This window comes from Heptranchias perlo, chromosome 9 (assembly GCF_035084215.1).
Source record: "Heptranchias perlo isolate sHepPer1 chromosome 9, sHepPer1.hap1, whole genome shotgun sequence".
NCBI lineage: Eukaryota > Metazoa > Chordata > Chondrichthyes > Hexanchiformes > Hexanchidae > Heptranchias > Heptranchias perlo.
The window spans coordinates 56,500,027-56,520,653 of NC_090333.1; the positions used below are offsets into that span (position 1 = coordinate 56,500,027).

The 20,627-nt window shown below is 42.1% G+C and overlaps 1 protein-coding gene across 2 annotated transcripts in view; it reads left to right on the forward strand.

The window, feature by feature from the left end:
• LOC137325414 (protein Niban 1-like) overlaps window positions 1–20,627 on the forward strand; it is a 111,730-nt gene that overhangs the window by 31,063 nt on the left and 60,040 nt on the right. Inside the window, exons 2-3 of one of the 2 annotated variants that reach the window (XM_067990508.1) lie at window positions 13,672–13,814; window positions 20,351–20,482. In XM_067990508.1, coding sequence (XP_067846609.1) covers window positions 13,672–13,814; window positions 20,351–20,482 — 275 coding nt within the window. The remainder of the gene's footprint in view (window positions 1–13,671; window positions 13,815–20,350; window positions 20,483–20,627) is intronic. The other variant, XM_067990509.1, reaches the window with a different exon arrangement.

Consider the following 20,627-nt stretch of genomic DNA (forward strand, 5'->3'; position numbering starts at 1 on the left):
TAATTATGGTGAGTCCCTGTCCCTGATACAAAATTAGTTTCCTTGGGGTGTCCGGCATGCTATCCTCTTCTTCTACTGCAAAGTAATTATTTAACATGTCCGCCATTTCTTTATTTTTATTAGGGATGGGCAAATATTTTTAGTAGGGATGGGCAATAAATGCTGGCCTCGCCAGCGATAAGAACATAAGAACATAAGAAATAGGAGCAGGAGTAGGCCAGTCGGCCCCTCGAGCCTGCTCCACCATTCAATAAGATCATGGCTGATCTGATACTAACCTGAAATCTAAAGAACATAAGAAGTAGGAGCAGGACCCGGCCACTCAGCCCCTGGGCCCGCTCCGCCACCCACAGGGCCTTGACCGATCCGAACTCAGCTTCATGTCCAATTTCCTGCCCGCTCCCCGTAACCCCTAATTCCCTTTACTTCTAGGAAAGTGTCTATTTCTGTTTTAAATTTATTTAATGATGTAGCTTCCACAGCTTCCTGGGGCAGCAAATTCCACAGACCTACTACCCTCTGAGTGAAGAAGTTTCTCCTCATCTCAGTTTTGAAAGAGCAGCCCCTTATTCTAAGATTATGCCCCCGAGTTCTAGTTTCACCCATCCTTGGGAGCATCCTTACCGCATCCACCCGATCAAGCCCCTTCACAATCTTATATGTTTCAATAAGATCGCCTCTCATTCTTCTGAACTCCAATGAGTAGAGTCCCAATCTACTGAACCTCTCCTCATATGTCCGCCCCCTCATCCCCGGGATTAACCGAGTGAACCTTCTTTGTACTGCCTCGAGAGCAAGTATGTCTTTTCTTAAGTATGGACACCAAAACTGTATGCAGTATTCCAGGTGCGGTCTCACCAATACCTTATATAACTGCAGCAATACCTCCCTGTTTTTATATTCTATCCCCCTAGCAATAAAAGCCAACATTCCGTTGGCCTTCTTGATCACCTGCTGCACCTGCATACTAACTTTTTGATTTTCTTGCACTAGGACCTCCAGATCCCTTTGTACTGCAGTACTTTCCAGTTTCTTGCCATTAAGATAATAACTTGCTCTCTGATTTTTCCTGCCAAAGTGCATAACCTCACATTTTCCAATATTGTATTGCATCTGCCAAATCTCCGCCCACTCACCCAGCCTGTCTATATCCCCTTGTAGGTTTTTTATGTCCTCCTCACTCTCTACTTTCCCTCCCATCTTTGTATCATCTGCAAACTTTGATATGTTACACTCGGTCCCCTCCTCCAAATCGTTAATATAGATTGTAAAGAGTTGGGGACCCAGCACCGACCCCTGCGGAACACCACTGGCCACTGGTTGCCAGTCCGAGAATGAACCATTTATCCCAACTCTCTGCTTCCTGTTAGATAACCAATCCTCCACCCATGCCAGAATATTACCCCCAATCCAGTGATTCTTTATCTTGAGCAATAATCTTTTATGTGGCACCTTGTCGAATGCCTTCTGGAAGTCTAAATACACTACATCCACTGGTTCCTCTTTATCCACCCTGTACGTTATGTCCTCAAAGAACTCAAGCAAATTTGTCAGACATGACTTCCCCTTCATAAAGCCATGCTGACTTTGTCCTATTAAATTATGTTTATCCAAATGTTCTGTTACTGTCTCCTTAATAATAGACTCCAAAATTTTACCCACCACAGATGTTAGGCTAACTGGTCTATAATTTCCAGCCTTCTGCCTACTACACTTTTTAAATAAGGGTGTTACATTAGCAGTTTTCCAATCTGCCGGGACCTTTGCTGAGTCCAGAGAATTTTGGAAAATTATTACCAAAGCATCCACAATCCCTACTGCCACTTCCCTCAAGACCCTGGGATGTAAGCCATCAGGTCCAGGGGATTTATCCACATCCCATGAACAAATAAAAAAAAAAATTACAATATCACCTTTATCAGTTTTTAAGGGGTCCACATTGCTCTTAACCACCCTCTTTTTCCTAATATAAAAACATTTTGTGTTGATTTTTTTATCTCTTGCAAGTTTCTTTTCATACTGCCTTTTTGTAGCTCTTACTATCTGTTTTGTCACCCTTTGCTCTTCTTTGTATCTCTCCCAGTCTCCAGGATCTGTGCTATTTTTTGCACTTTTGTTTGCTTTCTCTTTTAGTTTTATGTTGTCCCTTATCTCTTTCGTCGTCCATGGTTTTTTTTGGCAAGTCAAGCTCTTGACCCTTAGGGGTATAAACTGATTCTGTATCACGTCAAATTCTTTTTTGAACATCTCCCACTGATCTTCTGTCAATTTGCTCAGTTTACTGTGGGCAGTCTCTATTGCATCCTGTTGAAGTCGGCCTTACCTAAATTTAGAATCTTAGTAGCTGTTACGGGTTTCTTCCTTTCAAACACAACTTTGAACTCGATCATATTATGATCGTGATTAGATAAATGTTCACGTACCGTTAGGCTGTTAACTAAATCTGGCTCATTACTCATTATTAAATCTGATATGGCCTGCCCCCTTTTTGGTCCTAAGACATATTGTTGCAGAAAGCTGTCCTGAACAGAGTCGAGAAATTCGCTACCTTTCTGACATCATCTTGTCTGCTTATCCCAATCAATATGAAAATTAAAATCCCCCATTAAAACCATTCTGCCTTTGCTACATGCTTGTCTAATCTCTGCATTTATACATTCTGCCACTTCACAGCTGCTACCAGGGAGCCTATACACAACTCCCACTACAGTCTTGAACCCTTTTCTATTTTTAATTCTACCTATAAAGTCTCCATTGCCTGCTTTCCTCTCGTTATATCTTCTCTTATCATTGAAGTAATTTCATCCTTAATCACTATGGCTACTCCTCCCCCTCTACTAGTTTCCCTATCCTTCCTGTAGACCTTATAACCTGGTATATTCTATTCAGTTTTGACCATCTTGCAGTCATGTCTCAGTAATGGCTATCATGTACTCTCTAAGTTGAATTTGCGCCTGCAATTCATTCAATTTGTTCCTTATACTCTGTGTATTTGTATAAAGAACACTTATTTGGGCCACACACCCTAACCTGTCCTTCTGCTCTAATGTTGCTTTTCTCACACATTTCTTATTTCTCTCTCCTAATTTAATTACTTTAGGAGCAGTCAAGGTGCTGGGGCTGCTTGTGTGCAAGAGGTGGGAGGATGTATTGGAAATATGGAAAAAAATCTTTCTGCCAATTTGTTAAATTGAAACTCAAAGAATCTGTGACGTCTCTGTTAGGCAGAGAGTTGTTGTGATCTGGAATGCACTGCCTGAAAGGGTGGTGGAAGCAGATTCAATAATAACCTTCAAAAGGGAATTGGATAAATACTTGATAAATATCTGAGGTTCTTTTTGGTATTGTCTAACACATTTGTGGGAGCAATGTTGTGACACCTACAAGGAACCAAGGGTATATCAGAAATGTTACTATGAAAAAGGTTGTTGCTTAATGCTTTGCATCATTGTGTTTTACTGCAAAATGCAATAGGCCGTAACAAACCAAAGGAATAGTAAATGTTTGTGTGTCTGTGTGTATGTATATCTGAGCGTGGGTGTATATGTGTGTATGTGTATATGTGTGTGTGTGCTTCTTTTCCCTCCCCCTTGTTTTATTCCTTTTTAAATTATGTTCATCAGTAATATCTTCCCATTCTGATGAAGGGTTCACACTGTCAAGATACAGCAACTAAATTTATACCAACCGTAACATTATGCTAAGTATATATTTGTGGGAAATTTATCAAGTCTCAAAATGCTGATCATTTTTTTTTATTCGTTCATGGGATGTGGGCTTCGCTGACGAGGCCGGCATTTATTGCCCATCCCTAATTGCCCTTGAGAAGGTGGTGGTGAGCCGCCTTCTTGAACCGCTGCAGTCTGTGTGGTGAAGGTTCTCCCACAGTGCTGTTAGGAAGGGAGTTCCAGGATTTTGACCCAGCAATGATGAAGGAACGGCGATATATTTCCAAGTCGGGATGGTGTGTGACTTGGGGGGGAACGTGCAGGTGGTGTTGTTCCCACATGCCTGCTGCTCTTGTCCTTCTAGGTGGTAGAAGTCACGGGTTTGGGAGGTGCTGTCGAAGAAGCCTTGGCGAGTTGCTGCAGTGCATCCTGTAGATGGTATAGACTGCAGCCACAGTGTGCCGGTGGTGAAGTGAGTGAATGTTTAGGGTGGTGGATGGGGTGCCAATCAAGCAGGCTTCTTTGTCCTGGATGGTGTCAAGCTTCTTGAGTGTTGTTGGAGCTGCACTCATCCAGGAAAGTGGAGAGTATTCCATCACACTCCTGACTTGTGCCTTGTAGATGGTGGAAAGGCTTTGGGGAGTCAGGAGGTGAGTCACTCTCCGCAGGATACCCAGCCCCAGACCTGCTCTTGTAGCCACAGTATTTATATGGCTAGTCCAGTTAGGTTTCTGGTCAATGGTGACCCCCGGGATGTTGATGGTGGGGGATTCGGCGATGGTAATGCCGTTGAACGTCAAGGGGAGGTGGTTAGACTCTCTCTCGTTGGAGATGGTCATTGCCTGTCACTTGTCTGGCGCGAATGTTACTTTCCACTTATGAGCACAAGCCTGGATGTTGTCCAGGTCTTGCTGCAAGCAGGCTCGGACTGCTTCATTATCTGAGGGGTTGCGAATGGAACTGAACACTGTGCAATCATCAGCGGACATCCCCATTTCTGATCATACGCATATCAAGTCGTCTGCTGCATAATATGAGGAAGCTGTGGACCTTTCTAGAACTGCACCGATTCCTTAGGGGTCAGTCATTCACCCTGTATGGGACCAATTTAAAATTGACAGAAATAAAGAGGGTTGGCACTATATGTGGACTGACAGCTAGCTCTGAGGGAGATTGCAACTATTTTCATTCTTGAACTTACATTGTACTTAAAACTATGAGTGTATTCATTCTAATACTAGCCTACATAGAACCTCTACTGCGGCTTGTATACTGAATCACACAGAGGTGAAAATTACAAAAGAAATCCCCTGATTCACTGCATCACTGAAAAATTAAAGCCTGTTTCCTGCCAGATGGAAAAATTTACTGACTGCAAGACTGGTTGGTACTGATTAAAACAATTCCCTTTTTAATCAAAATACTCTATCCATTGCTCTAATGAAAGCCTCAGGCATGGCAATCAAGCCAATTGTTTTATAAAAAAATAGATGTTTCTTTGTTCAAATACAGCACTTACTTTTAGTCCTCTGGATTAATACAGTTCATATTACATCAGATCAGAGCTCGTCATTACAAGGAGACTGGGGGTTGATGGCCTGGCCTCATGTGTTAGTGAGAACACATCACGTATGCACATAGCGTAAAGTTATACTGTTACTTTTGGATACTACTTCACAGCGACACAAAAATGACTATATAACTCCAGAGACCAGTTCTGATCTGAATGCAGCAACCAGGCCACCAGTGTGGTGTCAGACCAGGATTGTATGGTACCCAGAGTGTCGAGTGAATCTCCCAGATAATTGATAAATTTCAGTAGTTTGGACAAAGTGAATGCTCCCACCTGGTCTTTCAAAAGATTCATAATGTAATGGCTCGGGGTGGAGGTCCACATGTGTGTAAGCGCACATGTGTCTCCTGACACCCGGAGTGTGATTCACAACCTGCAGCATAACTCGGGTGATGCCAGACATGAATTGTGCTCTGCAGCTACCAGTCCCAGGCTGATCCCCACATCATTACTGTGTGAACCATGTAAAACTGAACAACAAGGTGTCTTCTTTACAAAAAAAACAATCCTAACAACAACAATAACTTGAATTTATATAGTGCCCTTAAAGTAGTAAAATGTCCCAATAAACAGATATGCAGAGCACAATTAGTAATTGATTAAGTATTTCCTGTCTTAAAAACATGTGCACAAATCTCATCTTTTAGACAGTTTATCTGGACAGGGAGCTTCTCTAGACTGATGTCAGTTCCACTGCATGAGATGAAAACACTGTCATTATATGCTCTTGGGTCCCTTTATCAGTTGCTGTACTGTATTTGTTTTGCCTTTTGCTCCCTCACACTGTTTCCTGAATACTGTGAATGTAAGGTTTCAAATGATAAAAAACATTGTCTCATTTCCTTTATAAATAACCACCTTTCATTTGACAAGCACTCAACAAGCAATGCTTTATCATCCTAAGCTAGGCAGGGTGACAATGACATTTATTATTTGTGCATTTTTTTGAATAGGCCACAGAATAAATTCGGTATCACAGGGAACTTGTTTTATTTATGGTTTAAACATGGTTTATGAGCCATTTGAGACAAAAGAGTAAAATCAATGGATGGAAAATCATGGGCTGCATATTCCCAACATTCACTCTAGACAGGCAAGGCTTCATGCTCGTAGTGTGTTCTTTGAAATTTACCCTGAACTGTTACAAATCCTGCCGGGCTTTGAAAGAGAAGACACAACTCATGTAAAAGTTAATTTACAGGCCAGTTGTACCACACATTTTGCAATGATGCAAAGCAGTTTCAGGCTTACATTTCACGGGAGTCATTTTGCTAAAATTAAATTCTAGCAGATGGAGGCAGACCACCCCCAGGCTGCTTTGTGCTGCCAATAGTAGAACTTCTAAAATGTTCCAAGGTGGTTCAATAGATTGCCTGGGGAGATTTTAAAATTTATTTATGAGATTTTTTTCAATATTGATAAATAGTGTACTGTTCCATCAGCTCTTCTCTTTCACTTAAAAATTTAACAGGCCAGTGATTGGTTTTCTGTATGTCCAACTTGGTTCGGGCAGTATAACTCATCACTGCTGGCTCTGCATTGCTCCAAGAAGATAGCAATCCCAAACCAGCATCAGCAGTGGAATACCACCATTAAACAGTGACCAGCAGCAGGGTCCTCGTACATTAAAAGTTAAGAGGATCAATAGATGGGACTATGTTGCTTAGGATCTTGGGTTTAAATCCAGCCCAGACCGATGGAGTTAAAGTTTCTCTTTCCCACCCAAAGTGCTCAAAATTATTATCCTTGTTTATTGCAGGGGTGTCAAGGACTGACTTGTAGCTAATAAAAAAGTGTTTTGTAACCTGGAAAACAGTGATGACAATAAATTATTTAAAAATAGCATGTGATGGAAAGAGAGGGTTTAGGAAGCTGGCATTTCCAGGATTCCAGGTAGATCTTGAGGAGAGAGGTCAGAAACACACAGATTTTGTTTTGAGAAGTCCACCAACAAAACTAGAGAGGCTGATATAAAATCGGGAAACACATGAAATAACTCCACATAAATAGGATGCCAGGCTGAGAACTGAGACATTGCTTTTAAAACAGAGTCCAGTGAATGAAGACACTTTTCTGCTAAAAGAGTGTAGCCAATGGCAGCACACAGTTCTCCCGCCATTGGCTGCAGAAGTAAATACAAACAACCTAACCTTTGTCGTTCCACTGTTGATAAGAACATAAGAACATAAGAAATAAGAGCAGGAGTAGGCCAATCGGCCCCTCGAGCCTGCTCCGCCATTCAATAAGATCATGGCTGATCTGATCCTAAACTCAAATCTAAATTCATGTCCAATTTCCTGCCCGCTCCCCGTAACCCCTAATTCCCTTTACTTCTAGGAAAGTGTCTATTTCTGTTTTAAATTTATTTAATGATGTAGCTTCCACAGCTTCCTGGGGCAGCAAATTCTACAGACCTACTACCCTCTGAGTGAAGAAGTTTCTCCTCATCTCAGTTTTGAAAGAGCAGCCCCTTATTCTAAGATTATGCCCCCTAGTTCTAGTTTCACCCATCCTTGGGAACATCCTTACCGCATCCACCCGATCAAGCCCCTTCACAATCTTATATGTTTCAATAAGATCGCCTCTCATTCTTCTGAACTCCAATGAGTAGAGTCCCAACCTACTCAACCTCTCCTCATATGTCCACCCCCTCATCCCCGGGATTAACCGAGTGAACCTTCTTTGTACTGCCTCGAGAGCAAGTTTTTCTTTTCTTAAGTATGGACACCAAAACTGTATGCAGTATTCCAGGTGCGGATGAAACATGCACACAGCCACCATTGAATCTCAGTTTAAGAGTAAAACTCTGAGCTGGATCCCTTCATGGCCTCACCACTCTCTAACCTCCTGTAACCTCCTCCAGCCCTACAACCCTCCAAGACCTCTGCATTCCTCCAATTCTGACCTCTTGCGCATTTCCGATTTTCATCGTTCCAGCTGTGCCTTCAGCTGCCTAGGCCCTAAGCTCTGGATTTCCCTCCCTAAACATCTCTACCTCTCTCTCCTCCTTTATGATGCTCCTTAAAACCTACCTCTTTGACCAAGTTTTTGCTCACCTGTCCTAATGTCTTTTTGGGTCATTTTACTACATTAAAGGCACTATATAAATGCAACTTATTGTTGGATCCCCTTGCCTGTAGCATCTTCCAAGCAGATCTTCCATTTGGCGTGAGGAGCAGCACCTCAAACAAACAGGACGGCTCAGCACACAGAGATCATGGGTCTCTGTTGGACCTTTGTTCCTCAAGACCACTTAGCAAAAGAAACCGTACCAGCATCTTGCTTGTGCTGAGAAGAACCTGGACTCAAACATCAAAAATGTGATTGTTAGTTTCAGGAGAAGTGCTGTGTTTTTACTGTTCACGCTTTCATCCTGCTGTAGGTCACTCAAATGCCTGCTCCCTGCCCTACTGTCATTGTCCTATTCCATACTGACTTTCTATGACAAATATATATTAAAAAGAAATCTACATATTTATATGTACATGTGTGCATGTTGGGCTGTGTGAGTGTGCATAGATTTTTCACCCCAGACATTTAAAAAAATTATAGCAAGTTGGCACAGAATAGCAGCTGAAGGGAAAGTAGGAGCTACTGGGCAGGAGGAATGAATTGGCAAAGAGAGAATGGGAGGGGCAGGAATTGTGGCTAGTAAGACTAGCTGTTTATATTGGGCCATAAATTGCTGTGTCAGGCCATGTAATGGCATTGGCCGTTAGTTAGATTTGCCCTTGCACGTTTAGGTTTTAACATTTTTTGCGTGGCAAGTTGCTGAAAGTGCGAGCTGATAATGACACAGTGAGGGAAACAGGGCATCTGGGACCTGAGTGAACAGGGCAAGCAACTGTGTATCTCCTTAACCAATCAGATTGAAGGATTGTGAAATTAACAGCACAAGGTCTGAGAAGGAAGTGTAAATTAGAGTGGGTGAATTCAATGTCAAATCAGGTACAGAAAGAGAAATAAAGAGAGGGAAAGAAAGATTGGATTGAGAGAGAGAAAAAAAAGAGACAGAAAGGAAAAGTAAAAAAAAATTAATAATTAAAAATTTTACATTTTTAAAATCTCCAGCAACAATTAATACCTGAAGGAATGAGACTCCACACTTGTAATAGTTAATTTTCAGTGCCAGAGGTTGATTGGCAGTAATTAACACTTACCATGTCATTAAAAGGGTACTTAGACTTGAAATGACAAGACTTAGCTTTCTGTGGTGAGTTTAGTTCGTATCTACCATGTAAATACAGCAACTTAACGCCATTCAGTGCATTTCAATGGTGAGGCAGATAGCGAAATGCCTTTTTCGCAAAGCTAACGGTGGACCAGCGTATCTTGGACAGCAACGTTTGGATATTGGCATTTAAACATGGATCTGCTCTTCACCTGAAGTTACTGTACCATTTACACATAAATAACGGAGAGCGCCATTAGCCTCACCATTATTTTGACAGCAAATTCTGGCCCAATGACAAGCAATTGAATGGAATGTGGAGTAAGCCCACCCCTTGATAATCCCAGTGCTGACTTGGAAGTAAAGAGTTTGGGTTGTTAATGACGGAAGGAACCCAGATCATAGCAATAAGAACAGGAAGGAAAAAACAGACAGCCACAGGCTCACAGCAATGAGATTAACAGAAACTAGGTTTCTCCCGCTTTTTTACGGAGAGGCAGTCTCTGGTGAAGTAATCATATAACCTATTCGAGCATCCAGCTTCCATCAGTTCCCTGTACTGCTGACTGCTTTATTTAGCATATTCTCAATCCCACCACCTTGCCATTAATTTTAAAGGCATTACACAGGAGAGTAGATGAGGGACTCAAGTTGTGTGAAACTGAGATTTGCCAGACCTACTTCTGCAAATGTATGGAACATACATTTTCCACATCATCTGCCTGCAGAGTTCCAAATATGAAAGTGCTGAATTAAGTGCCAGTTTTTTGCTGAGGATCAATTGTCTGTGGGGAACCAGATGAGGACTGTCCACGTTAATCCTGCATCACCAGCACTTCGTATTTTAAGCAATCCTTCCTTAATTTGGGGCCCCAATTACAAGTCAAGCCTTTTCTCTTGAGGCCTTGATTACCAATTTGCCTAAAAAGCTAATTTTGTGAGCTGAAAAAGCAAACAGATTTTAGCATCTTATAAACCAAAAGAAAGTGTCTCCATGTTCCAAAGCCCAGACTCCAGTGCACATCTCATCAACTGAATGTTGATTTAGAGGAGGATACTTCAGTAATTTTACCCAGTTGCCAATTGTTGTTCCATAACATTCCTGTATCATATTCTAGGTCACAGCATATTGTGACAAGTGACCTTTCCTACAGATGGACTATTAACAAGAGGGAGCGTAAGAGCATGGCAAAGAGCATTGTCCTGACAATGTCCTCCACTCAGAATCTTAAATATTAGATGTATTTGGTAGTAAATTCCCTGAAATTCACCTTTGTCCTATATTCTCAAACACCTGTCGACTCCTGCTTGATACTCCTCTCCAGAGTCTGCCATGATTGATATTCCTCTCCAGAGTCTGCCATAATGACTTCTTCATCACCAAGTGTTCATCATGGTCTCATCAAAAGGAGATTTCAACTCAACTGAGCATTGTTAATAAAACTTAAAAAATCAAGGTAATTCTCATTATGGGCAAAGATTACCTGTCCATGCTAGGTATAGCAAAATCATTAATCCATTCTTTATAAATGTGTTTGTGATTTCGCTACACCTAGTGCAAAGAGGAAATCTGTCCTCTATTTGACTGATGCAGTGTTATTTTCTTTACAACATTGTAATGCATATAATTCAATATTTGAAAGTAGGGAGTAGGTGGTGCAGGAAATTCAAATATTTTCCTTTTGCCTCAGTGATCAGTGTACAGCACTGTTTGGGCTGGAGTCATCACGTCCTCTTTTTAATGGTTGTTAACCTTTGCTTTCATCAGGGAGAAGCTTCTATTAAACTCAACAGCTCTGGGAGAGGGGAAGGGAACACCCTTGATGAGAGAAAAGGACTGAGTCTTTGGATCATCAAAATCCAGTTCCCAGTTCTATGTTGCATAAAACTGCTTTCAAATTTGACCTGAATACTGTAATTTCACTGAGAAAGGCCACAAAGAGAAAGCATATAGAATGATAGCTGTTACAGGAGTAGGAATTCTTCTGATCTCACTGTTGAGGAAAGACTGTTAAGAAGCTACCTATCATTTTAGACAGTTTATCCTGTATTTTAATTCTTCAGGCTTTTACCAGGCAAAAATTGGGTATGAATACATGTACACAGACACAAAATAAAATATATTGGAGTGAGGTGGATGTTAGAATGCAGTTCTTTTACCTTTGGTGATATGCAACAAAAGGCAGCAGGACTTTCTTTCACCTGGGAGGAACAAGGCACATAAATATTGGAGGATCATCCCAAATGTAGAAACGATATGGTTGGAAGTGCCCTGAAATGCACGGTATACTTGTCTTTTTCCCTCTGGCTTCCAGAGGAACAAAAGCAGTAACTTAATGGGAGCTGAATCCCAGCGTTGTCCCTTCTGTTTCTGAAGGTGCTGACTAATGCTGGCGTAGGGTTTCACAGGCTCCACTAGTCATTTTGGACCAACACCCGTGGAGCCGAACCTTGCACATTTTGGCCCGAGGAGTACTTTTTATTGGTAAATATATTTATTAGTTCCACCAAGTTGAGACAAAGTAAACCAATCTTGGAGCAATAAATCATGTCACTGCCAGGCCACCAGTGCCATTACCTTTAGATCTAAGTGGCAGCGACGTGAAAACTGGCATTAATCCAGCAAAATTGCGGTGGCCGTTGATTTTAATGGGGGTGGGGCTATGATAATTAACTTCTCACAGTTTTCAACGAGGGTAATGGTGGAGCAGCACAAAAGTCGCAGGAAAATATGGAGTGGCATAATTAATGGCGTAAGTCACTTGCTCCATAACTTCCTCTTTCTTTTGTGTCGTTCATGGGTCCCTAAGACGTAGATGCCAGTACAATGACACAAGTACCCAGAGAAATCTGGGCCATTATTTCAGTTTGAGGTCTAATTATTTAAGCATCAGCTACATTTGATGAATTTGGTGGAGAATTCCTGAAAGGACCCCAGGTTAGGTTGCAGCTGCCCAATCCACTCCCCGTTGTTTGTTGTTTTTTAACATACGAAAATTATCTGTAGACTTTTGAAACATTTATTGAATTTTAAAGCAGGTTCTAGGATTTTTTGCTGTTTCCAGGAGGTAGTGGTATTAGAGTGCAGTATCATTTGTGATATCACTGAAGATTTCCCCGGAAATAATTAGTGATAGTTTCCAGGGACAGTATCTCTAAACCAGGATTTGAAATGTGAACATGAAAATCTCCTTGTACTAATAGGTTTTGCATAATAGGTTTTTGCAGACGAATAGGTTAACCAGGTCTATAATCAATTCAAAAACTATTGCTTTTTGAGTGAGGGATCACTTCAGCCCTCTCATTTCACAATGAAGGTACCCATTGGACTGACTGAAATCAAGCCATTTTTAAATTACAGTTAAATTCATTATTTATAAGCAAAAATGCTAAAAGCAATTTCTGTGAAAACAGATTTTTACCAATTATTCCCCAATTTATTGCCTGTTCTATTCTATTGGATGTGGTCAGATTCCACTCTACTGGTAAATGACCTTAGAGAAAGGACCCAATAGACTAATATTACCTGGAATCTTATGCCTTAGGTGTTAAATATGGGCCAGGGGGTATGGAAGTGATTGAGTGTATGCTTTGATTTGTCCTGAGCATATTAGGCAGATTAACACACCATGTTATCTTTTAGTAACCCTTCACTAAACCCCTCAAATGTGGTTGTTTATATAATTAGACAACAAACTGAAATCACATTCCATTTTAGGTGCTAACCTTCTCCGAATCATCCTTGAGAAGACACTGGGAGATTGACAATTTCCTCCCCATCTTTGCTGACGGATGACTTGTGCAAGGTTCGGTTCCGCGGGTGTTGGCACCCTCTCTCGTAGCTCCTTCGGTACCCATTTTTCTTTTAAGCACAAAGTGTTGGCCGGCTATTCGAGTGTGAGAAGTATTGCGGTTAGGCCCAATCCTGTGCTCATCTGACATTCACACGCTCTCACTTTCCAGCAGGAGTGACACTGAAGCCAACTGTAGCTGTACCACGCACTCCATTGACCCACTGAACTATCACTACAGATCATCAGGTTTCCTTCTACAGTTTAATTAATAAGCATTTTAAAAGTAGTGTACCTATATTGTTGCTATCAGTGGTTTCACCTTGACGATTTGCTTCATGTGCGATTTTGTTTCAAACAAATCTCTTTTAACCTTTTTAACGTAAAGCTTTATAAACACTTAACAGCCACCCAGTTGCTCTTGTGTTTGTGCTACACATTACTATTGTTTTCCTGTTCTTTTTTCAGGCAAGGCTGAAGCAGAGCTTAAAAACTTCAGTCCTCATTACCAGCGGCAATACTCTGTGGCCTTCTTCAACCATATCCGATGTGAGGTAGAGCAAGACCGAGAAGTGCAACCCCAACTGCTGCAGCGTAAGGTACATTACAAGGTGCGTGTGAGGGGTGGTTCCGTAATCCCACACTGTCACTAGGGAGCCATACTCGCAGGGTATGTGGGTCAGAGAATCAGAGCTACTAATGTTGGACTCCGAAATGCATTGGTTGTGAATGCGGCTCCCTGCTGGCAGCACAAGATCGCGGAATCACCCCGATAAACATCCCCCTCTCCCTTCGCCCCACCATTGGCTAGCATGCCTTTAGCCATCTAGGCCTTCCCTGGCACAATAGTCAACAAAACTTCCAAAGTAAGTTGAGCTCCTGAGGACTAGTAAAAACACATTGATGTCTTCCGTTGTAGCACTCATCAAAATAGAAAAAAATTGTTTTAAAATAAAAAAAGAGAAAGAGCCACAGTGTAACAAGCTGAAGCACCAAGAGATGAAAATTCTAACAGGAGCAGATCAAAAGGTGGCCACAATACTGACCCCATACTGCTAAAGCCAATGATCCTGATCATGGGGTGTTCTACCCACCCCATGATCTTTAACTTCACCTATTAGAGTCTCGGCTATTATTATTACACATTCTATAGTCTATGTTGCAAAATATATGTAGGGCCCAAAATTCCAAGTTTTTTTTGGTGCAAATATGGTGTAGTTCTGGCGTTGGGGATTCGAATTTGGGGTGCAAGTCAGATATGTCAGAGTTACACCCATTCTAAATTACACACTAAATTCCAGTAGAATTGCTTGCTAGCAGAAGATGCCGCGCCCTCATAGTGGTGGATGTCTGCAAATGGCTGAATAATGAGGGAAAAAGCTGCTGTCCCAGAAATTCTACCATTTACACCAGATTTGTACTTGAGTTTAGTTAAACTTATAGAAAAGAAGGGCAAGTTATCTGCATGACTAGTCAAACCAGGAAGTGGTTGAGTTCACAAGCTTTGAATGTCCACAAACTTTACCTGAAACATCAGCTTTGACTGAAGTGATCAGAAAAAGCTTTTCTCAGCTGTTCAACTAAGAAAGAATTCTGAAAGCTGCCTTTCTGCAGTTTCAGGCAGGGAAATCATTTTTTAGCATCCTTCTGTCAGGGAGCTCCTACCGGGAGGTACACTGTGGGCATACCCATATATTTCCTTATAATGGAGGCAGAACAGAAGCAAAAGGAAGAGAAAATGACAGTGGCATGGAGGACAAGACCACACCCACATCAAAGGAGAAGACAACCAACTAGGAGGCACCCTTCCATTAGAGTCCACCGACCATGCTGCTCCCTCAATGATGTCTCAGAAAAGTTCTGTTTAAGGAGGCATAGTGGGAACTCTGTCTCCTGTTGCAAATTGACCTCCAAACATCCTCCATTATCACAAAAAACAAACAGGAGACTAACTTTAGAACAACAGACTTTATGTCACAAAGTTTACCTTGTTTCGAGGTGCTATCTGAGGGCCAGAGATGCTAGTAGTGTTTGACTGCGCTATGATATTTTGAGCTTCTTGGAACTGAGGGGCCTTTATCTCTGGACATCTAAATCTCAGAAGAGCTCTGCGTCACCATTGCAGGAAGCATGAACAGTCTAGTGCTGTATCTTGACACCTACATGAGGAGGCATTGGACAGGGCTGGCTGGAAAGATAATATGAGCTGTCATCAAGAGAGAGGACGGCATTAAGAAGACACATTCTAGTCATGCTACTTGTGCTGGGTCCTGGATCTGGTCTGGAAATCTCTCTGTCAGGGGAATTGATGTGGATGTTCGTGGTGCCTCCACCCTCTCCAGGTATTGCTGCATTGTTCAAATCTTTCATGGATATTGGCACTGAAGACGGCATTGGACTTTGACGTGACCTGTGGCATCATGATGTTCATCCAGCTTCCTTCTTTTTAGAACAGGACCCCAGAGATATGTGGCCACTGGCCCAGGAACCAAATTCTGACTTTTGTGGTGCCTCCATTCCCCATTGTCAGATCCTGCTTTCAGCTCTGATACATTGAGGGCAATGAATGAAGGAGTGCTACACATAGGAATTGACTGCAAGGAAAGGTCACAGGGAGCAGGTAGTTTACCTTGTTTCTTTGATCTGGCTGCCATCCTTGTTGCTCCTTCAGCCACCATGCTCCTGCACTGCCACTATGGCCCCTGCCGCAAACCCCATTCCCTAGCCACCGACTCCATCCATCTCCTTGGCCACTATCTGAGGCTGAACCAGACCGTTCGATACCTTGACATCCTATTTCACCCTGAGATGAGCTTCCGACCACATATCCGCTCCATCACCAAGACCGCTTACTTTCACCTTCGTAACATCGCCCGTCTCCGCCCCGCCTCAGCTCATCTTCTGCTGAAACCCTCATCCATGCCTTTGTTACCTCTAGACTTGACTATTCCAGTGCTCTCCTCGCCAGTCTCCCACTTCCACCCTCCGTAAACTTGAGCTGATCCAAAACTCTGCTGCCCGTATCCTAACTCACACCAAGTCCTGTTCACCCATCACCCCTGTGCTCGCCGACCTACATTGGCTCCTGGTCCAGGAAAGCCTCGATTTTAAAAATTCTCACCCTTCTTTTCAAATCCCTTCATGGCCTCACCCCTCCCTGACTCTGTAACCTCCTCCAGCCCTATAACCCTCCAAAATCTCTACACTCCTCCAATTCTTGCCTCTGTGCATCCCCGATTTTAATCGCTCCACCATTGGCGGTCATGCCTTCAGCTGCCTAGGCCCTAAGCTCTGGAATTCCCTCCCTTAACCTCTCCGCCTCTCTACCTCTCTCTCTCCTCCTTCAAGACACTCCTTAAAACCTACTCCTTTGGCTTATTTGGCTTGGTGTCAAATTTTGTTTGATAATCGCTCCTGTGAAGCGCCTTGGGACGTTTTACTACATTAAAGGCACTATATAAACGCAAGTAGTCGTTGTTGTTGTTGCCATCTAGAACTCTCTTCCTAAACCACTCGCTACCTTTTAAAAATTGTTCTCAGATTATTGCCTCTGCGTATTTGCCCTGAGAAGATAGTGGTGGGCTGTCTTCTTGAACAGATGGGGTTGGGCTTCTTGAGTGCTGTTGAGGCTGCACCCACCCAGGCGAGTGGTGAATATTTCATTCTCCCTCCAGTCTCTTTTGACTATGCCTTTGGTTCTTTGCTCCTTTATTTTCTGTTCACCTCTCCTCCTGTAAAGTGCCCTGAGATGTTCTTTTACATGAATGGTGCAACATGAATGCTTGTTATTGTTACTATTATTATTTGATATCTCAGCAAGAGGACACAAAGGCTGTCACTGACATCTCCTCCACCACAATGCCACAAGAAAGCTTCTCCTATATGTTAGAGGCTAGGTACACTTGTGGAAGTTGTGCAACGTGGCTCGACCACATGTTAGAGACATAAGCAAAATGTTTTGCAATAACAAAGGGCCTGGTTGTTGCACCATGTTATTGTTCTGACTGATAGGATGTACACACTTGAAACTCCACAAGTCTTTCCTCCTTATTACAAACGGATATTGCCATTCAGACCTCTCTAGAGATTACTGAATGCCACCTACAAGGAAATGCAGGGGCATCATACAATGACACTGTGGCTGATGTGCCACCTTACCATAAGGGTAGCTCCCAAATTTTCTCAGTGATGTTTGAAATCTGTAAATACATAACATGTACACATTGTTACCACTCTCTAAAATTCACATTCTTATTACTTACCTCAAAATTGTTGGTTGACTGTTACATGCAGGGGACCAGTTTGCGTGATCCACATTTGTTTCAGCACTGGACAGGATCAGTGCACCTGAAGTATGCTGTACCTGTCCAGGAGCACTGTTATTTGCTATCCCTGTTCATTAACAGGTCCCAGGGGAATCGCGATATAGGCCCACTCCCTAGCAGGACCTAGCACTGGCAAAAGGGGGAGGAAATGTATGTAGAACTTCAGGTCTCTCAGGAGGACATCAACCAAAAAAAATCCAAGGCCTGAAGATTGTACTGGGAAGGGAAATTCTTGGACCATCTTATGCCACCAGTGATCTCTGGGGTTCTCCTGGTACTTCCACTTGCGGGGGGATCTTAGCACTAGCTCCAATGCCTGGTTTCTCCGAGTGTCCTTTGATTTTATGTCTAATAGGCCAACGTGAAGGAAAGTGAGGTGGGAGGCTGAGAACAAACACCTTCACCTAAATCTCTGTGATGGGCCTGTGCCTATTGCAGATAGAGGCCCAACTCCACCCCCTGGGGAAGCCCCAGAAATCCTGGGGCAATGTAAAGATGTACAGACCCAGTAAAACAGGTCTCTGTTCCTTTCTCCTACTTGTAAATAACAATGAAAAGATTTGTTCTCATATGTTATACTTACCAAGGTCATTGTTTCAATGGAAGAGAAATTTGTACCATACACGAATGTTACATTTTTGCAGGAAACATTCTTGTTTATCTATTCCATCTATTTGATGGTGCGGCTCAGTGAAATTATTCCTACCTCTGAGACAGAAGGTTGTAAGTGTGTTATGTTCAAATAAACACTCAAATTGGTGTGGTAATAACTAGTTACTTTTATTTCCTGGCCCTCTAGAATATTCTGTCAAAGAATAACAAAGTAATAGAAGACAAAACATTGGAGTATAATTTCTACAATGCTTTTACTCCCATCAGAGGGCCATCTAGTTTTCAGTTAACAATGTGCAAGTACCATACATATCAGTGGGTTCAAGCCCCATTCCAGAGACTTGAGCACATAATCTGGGCAGACACTTCAGTGCAGTACTGAGAGAATGCTGTACTGTCCGAGATATTCTCTCTGAGGCTCTGTTTTACTCTCCCATGTGGATGTAAAAGACCACATGGCATTCTTGGAACAAGAGCTGGGGAGTTATCCCAGTGTCCTGGTGAAAATTTATCCCTCAACCAAAATCACTAAAACAGAGTAACTGGTCATTTATCTCATTGCTGTTTGTGGGTCCTTGCTGTGGGCAGATTAGTTGCTGCGTTTGCCTATATTACAAAAGCGACTGTGCTTAAAATAATTGATCACCTGTTTTGAATAGGTCTAAGTTCCACCCATGGCAGAAGGCAATGATTCTGGAAGAGTCATCAGGCTGACTCCTGATTAGTTTGGATATGATCTTGAATTACTGGATAAATTGATGGGTTTGACACTGTGCTGAAAAACATTTCTGCCCAAATAAATGTAGACTGGGCAATTCAGACTAGTGGAAATCCATTCAACTTCTGATATTAATGTTTGACAGAAAATGAGATTTCACTGCCCCTGGTAAGAATGCCTCTGGTCGCTCTGTCTAGTGACATTGTAAATGTACTGGTGAAGACCTCCTCTGTTGGGTATTTCTAATGAAATCTTTAGAACAAGTTTATGGTTTCACTAGAAATACTGAAGAGGAAATCTTCACAAACATATTTTAATAACCCTGCATATCAAAGGAATTGTTACCATCATTTGTTGCCCTTACATGCAAATTTCAGACCTAATTAAAATAAATGGACGTATGATTAATGTTCCATTTGGAATTATTGCTAGGAGGTAATGAGATTGCTTTCAGAACAAAACAATAACTGGCATTTGAAGAAAAGTTCTGTCTCGCTCATTAGTTTCTCTGCTTTTTGCTTTATTTCTTTAAGGAAGGGTAAGTTTGGGTAAGTTGCTGCTTTTATTTTTTGTATATTGTTTTCAGTTGTCCCCTTCTTTTACATCAGCCTGGCCTGATGTCTACACCTAAAAGGGCAGGTAGATAATTTGCGTCCAAGCCACTGTCAATACTCCTCTTGTAGCCAGTCACTTAGAGGTGCCAGAAACTGCCCCGAAATGACTCTCTGCTCTCCCCATCTCGCTACTGGAATATTCCAGAGTCTCCATGTGCATCTCCCTACTTGACCTGGCTCAGGTTGGGAACTGCATGAAGCAAGATTTGAGCCTGTGTCCATCCTCGATCTGTAGCACCAACCATTAGTGCACTGAAGTTCAGCACCACTGCGCTGCACCACATTCTCTTTTTACGGTTTATGGTGATATATCAAAATATATCCTCAGTTGTTCAAACAATTTGAGATTACATAGAATTTACAGCACAGGAACAGACCATTCGGCCCAACTATTCTGTGTTGGTGTTTATGCTCCACACGAGCCTCCTCCCACCCTACTTAATTTAACATTATCAGCATAATCTTCTATTCCTTTCTCCCTCATATACTTATCTAGCTTCCCCTTTAAGGCATCTATGCTATTCACCTCAACTACCCCATGTGGTAGTGAGTTCCACACTCTAATCACTCTCTGGGTAAAGAAGTTTCTCCTGAATTCCTTATTTGATTTATTGGTGACTATCTTATATTTATGACTTCTAGTTTTGGACTCCCCCACAAGTGGAAACATCTTCTCTATGTCTACCCTATCAAACCCCTTCATAATTTTAAAGACTTCCATTAGGTCACCCCTCAGTCTTTTTTTCTAGAGAAAAGAGCCCCAGCCTATTCAGTCTGTCCTGATAGTTATAACCTCTCAGTTCTGGTATCATCTTAGTAAATCTGTGACAGTTTGTAGTACCTGAATTATGATGTAGAGCCTAAATGCTATGTTTCAGGAGCCGGTGGAAACTTCGAAAGTGGTATATAAACAGGAAGTAATACAATATGTAGAAGAATTCAAGAAATGGAAGGACCGATACATTGTTATAAAAAATGACAACAGCATCGAATGCTATGAAAACAAGGAGGTCAGTAACTCTTTGCTCCTGTGCTGGTTTTGCTATTTTTGCAGTAGCAAGAGATAAAATTAAACCAGAGCAGCAATGTTGTGCTGAAATGTAAAGTTCAGTGGGTGCAAAATTGACAAACACAGGGCTGCAGACTTTCTTTGTA